Below are 5,906 nucleotides of genomic sequence, written 5' to 3'. Positions count from 1 at the left end.
ACATGGAGCCCAAAGACTCGTGTGGGTATATGTGTGACTTTGTGGCCTGCAGGTACAAATAACAGCTTGAGTTTAGACTCTGTGGCCTAAAACTTGATGCGTTCACATATTGGCCCAGCTAAATCTTCATTCCTTGCCCTTAAAAGGCCAGATCCTGCCTCCGATAAGAACTGCCCCTACGTCCCACTTCACACCCAACCTCCTTCCAAGCCTTCCCCACCTCCAAATTAGTGTCACTCTGCTTTCCCTCTGGTTTGACCTTGCCTCTTGTCCTGGCCTGACCCTTCCTTCTCACTATTTCACCTCCATCTGCTTCACTTCACACAGCATTAAGGTGGGGTCTGAAGGAAATTCCCACCTTGGCATGGTGGATTAGAGTGTGAGGGATCCAACAGATGTAGGAAGGATAAACATGTGCTGAGATGAGTTTGCTGGAAGGAGGAGTTCAGGTTCATCTTTACTTTTTTGTTCTCTTTTTCTGAGCCTTTCCCATATCTCTCAGCTAGATTGAGCAGCGAGTGTTGGTTACAGCAACCCTGAAACTTTTAGGATCTCCTTTTGACAGGCACCAGGAGCAAGAGAAGGACGGGGAGAAAACAAGCTACTTTTACCCAATGTGGGAGATAAATTCACACAGTGAAAAAACCAACTGTTGATCTTTGACTCATTCAAAAAGAAGTCACGTCAAATACTAACCTGAAAAATTCCTGATAAGTGATTAAGCCCTGAAACAATAGCATATTTCTGCCTCTTGACGCTGTCAGAAACCACAGATACACTCACTGAAATTCTCCCTTTGATGCTTTGACATGAGAAGTAATTTTGATCAAAAGCAGGAGGAGTTACTCCAAACATATACATGCTAAAGGATATTCTCTGTTTTGGTCTTGAGTTACTCTCAGCACCTTTGTTTGAGATCGCAAAGACTTGTGGCAAAATCAAAACAAATGCCTTCCAAATGTGTTTAATCACAAAATCACATTGGTTTGGGCAGAGAATACTTTGATGGAACTGGTCCCAGTTGAAACCAGAACAAAACTCGGGTCACACTGAGCCAATCCAGACAGCAAAGAGGTGTGGATTTGGCTGGGTTGCAGGTCTGCAGTGTGCAGAGATCACAGCTGATGACAACCTGCTGATCCTGGAGGGCTCGAAATCTGTAAAAATAAATAGCTGTTATTATCTGCAAGCAGCAGGTTATTTAACCAAATAGCTTCAACAGAAGATGAGCATTTTTAGGCTCAGGGTTCACATTTCTGCTCTATGTAACTCCTTGTGCACGTGATGGGACTCCTTTTCTCACATTCTCATATTGTTCAGGTTTCAAACTCCTCCTGTGATCTTTTTATGCCTCATTTGTTGGGTTCTACCTTGAGGTACCTTAACAAGGGATCTGAATTTTAGAAAGAGCTGTGCAGGAAACCAAAGAGAGTACTTTGCTTGCAGATTTTTCCCTCTTTATGATTCTTAAGAACTCCTTAGTCATTCTTGGAAAACCAGCCCCTTCAGATGTGGTCTTTTATGTGAAACTTGGAAAGTGAACAACACTGACAAGTCTTCAAAACCTTTAGATGTAAATTACAACTCCACCTTGTTTAGGGGTTGGGATTTTTTTTATTATTTTTTTTTCACAGATGTGTGAACTCTTTGGATTAGTGTTGGTGTGAAGTGGAGAAACCCAGCAAGGTTCTTCATAATTTCTGTTTATGTCCTTCATTGAACCAGTGCCCCTCTGTGTTCACAGGGACATATGGAAACATGCCCAGAGTTCCTGCCCAAAGGGATGTCCTGAATCATTTTTAATTCTCTCTTCCTCTTGTAGATGATTATCAGTTGTCAAGAAAAGAGTGATTAATGTCACTCATGCAATAAATTGATTTAGCAAGAACGTTGGCTGTTAGTCCTGCTGATTATTACCTGTCTTCATTTTCAGCAAGGTCACACACCAGATTTTCACAAGCTCACAGCCTCTGACTGCAGGCACCTACACTCCTCTCTGAAGGAGTTTGACTCCTCACTTCACCTGTAGCCCTGAATATGTCCATTTCATTTGATTCCTAAATAGCTGTTTGAAAGCAAAAAATGCTCAAACTGAATGTTGCCAGCTAAAAACTGAATAATGCTTGGCTTGTGGATGCTATGTCCGTTTTGTTGCCTCAGAGTTTGGGCAACTTTCAGCCTGGAACATTGTTGTTTTTTTTTTTTCCCCTGGAAGTTGAGGGGGGGAGAAAGTTTTCAACTTAAAATATCAGCCGGCCCTCCTGCCCCCAACCCTCTGACCAGCCCTGCCAGGAACCTTGGTGGTGTTGTCCCCATGAGTCAGAGAAGCACTTTGCAGTTGTATGAACAGGTACGATCATTATTCCAGCTGCTTGGTGAGCCATGAGTGCACTGCAGTGCTGACAAAGTGTCCTGCAACCTGCCCGGCGGGGTGGAGGGCATCTTCATCCCTCCTTGTGTGTTGGTCTTTGTGGCTCCCAACAGTCATGAAATCTTGAGGCTAAAATGAAGGACCTTGTGCAAGGGCTGTGGGGACTGAAACGTGGCAAATACCAAAGCTTCTGTGCATTGGTTGCTAATCAAAGTGAAACAATTGTGCCCTTTACCATTTTTGGGTAATCCTGTTGAGGTGATAACGTGTCAGGCTTGGTGCTGGCTGCCCCCTCTGGCCCAGCTTTTTGTTAGGTGGCACCTAGGTCTTGAGCAGTCCAGCAGTGAAGCATTTCTGAGTGGGGTCCTTTCTCTGCTCCTTCCTTATCCATCCTGAAGAGCTGCCATAACAAGCTGGCTCCTCTTGACTCTCCAAAGTAGTTTCCCAAAACTAAAGTTAGGCTCACAGGATGTGATTCCTCTCACCCAACCTGAGATGCCTGCAAGATCCAAATCGGAATTAGTCATTCTGGGCTTTCTTACAGTCAACGGTCCAGGTTGCTCAGATGATCAAATGTGACTACTTCAGGGTAAGCTATATGTCATGCTAAGCACATTAGGTCTTGGTGAAGTACAGAAGGTGTCTGAGGTGACCACACACAGGTGCCTTCTTCTGGACACACACACTAGACCAGCACAATCCCTTCCAGTCTGCCCAGAGACAGGAGGGCTGGTGTGGTTTTCTTGGAAGTTCCTCATGTTACAGGAAGCTTGTATCTTAGCTGGGGATGTCTGGAGTGTGATCTCTTAATCATTTAATCCAAAACTTGGACAGTATCATTGGTCTTCTCTGCTGCCTTCTTCCCATAGTCAGGAACGTGCCATGGTCATTATCTTCACATTGTCTTCAGACTTACAAGCTCCTGGACAGCACTTTGGTGGTGTTCATCCACATTTGCTTAACGGGCCCTTCAAAATCACAAACTTCATCAAATCCATCTTTCCAGAGTGGGATCAGGGATTTTAGGGGAACACGGGGACTGAGTAGATGCAGTAGGTTTGTAATCCTGCTTCAGCTGCCAGGGCGTGCGACTGAAGTAAATCAGTTCTGCTCCCTGAGCCGTCCTTATCTGTGAAACAGGGCACTGAGACTTATTTCCTTTGTAAGGCAGTTGCAGATCAGTGGGAGATAAGGTAGGATGTGAGAGTAATTTTTATTATCTTGATTGAAGTTAGTTTGGCAAAGTGTTTGTGACTCTTCTCTGAGTTGGCAAAATACGCACTTGGTAACTGCTCAGTCATGGAGCTGGTTCTGGTTCCCTTGGTGCAGTTTGCAGGCGCTGGGGAGATGTGAGCAGAGTGCTGTGCTGGCAGGGCTTTGAAATCCTGGCTCCAGAACGACAGAAATAGCTGAGGGTCATAGAGTGGTGGGGTTGGAAGTCACCTTGGAGATCATCCAGTTCAACCCCCTGCCAGAGCAGATGGGGTTGATCATCCCCATGAGATGGGGATGCAGATCCCATGGGAACATGTCCAGGTGGGTTTAGAATGTCTCCAGGGATGGAGACTCCACAGCCTCCCTGGGCAGCCTGTCCCAGGGCTCTGGTACCCCCACAGGAAAGAAGTGTTTCCTCATGTTTAGCTTGACCCTCCCGTGCTCCAGTTTGTGCCCATTGCCCCTTGTCCTGTCCCTGGGCACCCCTGAGCAGAGTCTGGCCCCATCCTCCTGCCACCCCCTGGAGATATTCACCAGCACTGACCAGATCCCCCCTCAGCCTCCTTTTCTCTCAGCTGAGCAGCCCCAGCTCTCCCAGCCTTTCCTCCCAGGCAGATGCTCCAGCCCCCTCAGCATCTCAGTGCCCTGGGCTGGACTCTCTCCAGCAGCTCCTTGTCCTTCCTGACCTGGGCAGCCCAGACCTGCCCACAGGGCTCCAGGTGAGGCCTCCCCAGGGCAGAGCAGAGGGGCAGGAGAACCTCCCTGACCTGCTGGCCACGCTCTTTCTGAGTGCACCCCAGGAGTCCATCAGATGACATGTCTGCACAGTCCTGTCCTCAGCGTTCCTGACCTGACTGCAGCAGAGAGAAACCAATCCCGCGGCGACATGAATTTGCCGTTGCACTAATTACCAGCCCCTGGGGTGGTAACGCTGTACGTTCTAATTCCGGCAGGAACCCCCGGCTGCACCCCTGACCATGGAAACCTTCCTGGCACCGCGGAGCTCTGACGGTGAGCTGGCTCTCCTGCAGAGCCCAGCCCAGCTGCTCCCGGGCAGGGCGAGCGGTCCTTCCCGCCGCAAGCGGGAGTTCATGCCCGAGGAGAAGAAGGACACCATGTACTGGGAGAAGAGGCGCAAGAACAACGAGGCCGCCAAGCGCTCGCGGGAGAAGCGGCGCCTCAACGACTTCGCCATGGAGAGCCAGCTGGCCGCCCTCAGCGAGGAGAATGCCCTCCTCAGGACAGAGCTGCTGGCCCTCAAGCTGCGCTTCGGGCTCCTCAGCCCAGACGCCAGCACCTACCAGGGTCAGTCCCTCCAGGGCTTCTTGGGGGTTTGTTTCAGGGGGCGCAGAGCGGCCTCCCCGCGCCTCGAGGCTGAGCCCTTCGCTGGGGAGTCCTGCTTCTTCACAGCCAAGAGCTTCGTGCCAGCAGTGCTGGAGCCAGCTGATTTCTCCTGCAAAACCTTTGGCTCATCCAGGAACATCCTTGGCTGTGACTCAAAGCCAGCGCCCGTGGACAGACCTGGCTTTCAGCAGTCAAAGAGGCTTGATGCAGCCTTCAGATCCACGGTTTGCTCCCCACTCCTCAATTACCACTGCCCAGACAAGTATGCTTTCCATTTGCCTTTGCCAGGCAGTGCCTGCTTCTTGTGCCCTTCCCCCTGCCCAGCTGCGATGAGCAAAGAAAGCACCACAGCTGTCTCGGATGAAGATGATGAGCAACAAGTCCCCAAAATTTCTCCTCTAACCCCGAGCAGCCTGTCTTGCCCTGCAGAAGATCACCCAAAGGGCCGAAGCTCTGCTGCCCTACCTCACAAGCTCAGGATTAAGACCAAAGCCCTCAGCAGCTTGGAGGAGAGTGGCCTGGACTCCCACTGAAGCAGCAGAGGACCATCCCACTTGGGGCCATGCAAGACCTTCCAAAGACATGAAGGGTTTGGAAGGGGAAGGGGTGGGGGGGGAGTGTCTTGTGCTTCAAAGGGGGAAGTCATTTTCTCTGCTTTGCATAAATGATGAGGGAGTTGATGGGGCTGGGCTGCATCACTACAGCACAACTGCAGCTGCCCACGATGTTCTCTTGCTGGGGGAGACCTGCCAGACCCTGTCGTCACAGGGTGAGTAAAGTCTGAGTTTCACCTGGCTGCTCTGCTCACCAACCAGGCTAAATTTGAGGTGTGAAGGTACCAGAGGCAGGAAGAGGCTAAGACGGTGGAAGTGGTGACCACCCCAGGTAGGACAACTACAGCTGCCATTTTAAATACCTTTGCTTCATCACCACCTTCATCCTCACAAATGTTCCTGAAGTCTTAATTGCTTGACAT

At 49.7% G+C, this 5,906-nt stretch overlaps 1 protein-coding gene across 1 annotated transcript; it reads left to right on the top strand.

The window, feature by feature from the left end:
• The first annotated feature begins 4,563 nt into the window (after positions 1 to 4,563).
• NFILZ (NFIL3 like basic leucine zipper) lies at positions 4,564 to 5,463 on the top strand. The gene has a single exon (XM_051639967.1). The coding sequence runs from the start codon at positions 4,564 to 4,566 to the stop codon at positions 5,461 to 5,463; it is 900 nt and encodes a 299-aa protein (XP_051495927.1).
• The last annotated feature ends 443 nt before the right edge of the window (positions 5,464 to 5,906 follow it).

The sequence above is a fragment of the Apus apus genome, chromosome 24 (genome assembly GCF_020740795.1).
Source record: "Apus apus isolate bApuApu2 chromosome 24, bApuApu2.pri.cur, whole genome shotgun sequence".
NCBI classification, from domain to species: Eukaryota; Metazoa; Chordata; class Aves; order Apodiformes; family Apodidae; genus Apus; species Apus apus.
This window is presented reverse-complemented; position numbering and strand designations above follow the sequence as displayed.

Coding starts and splice junctions, on each gene's coding strand:
- NFILZ (XM_051639967.1), top strand. CDS start 4,564: ATGGAAACCTTCCTGGCACCGCGGAGCTCTGACGGTGAGCTGGCTCTC.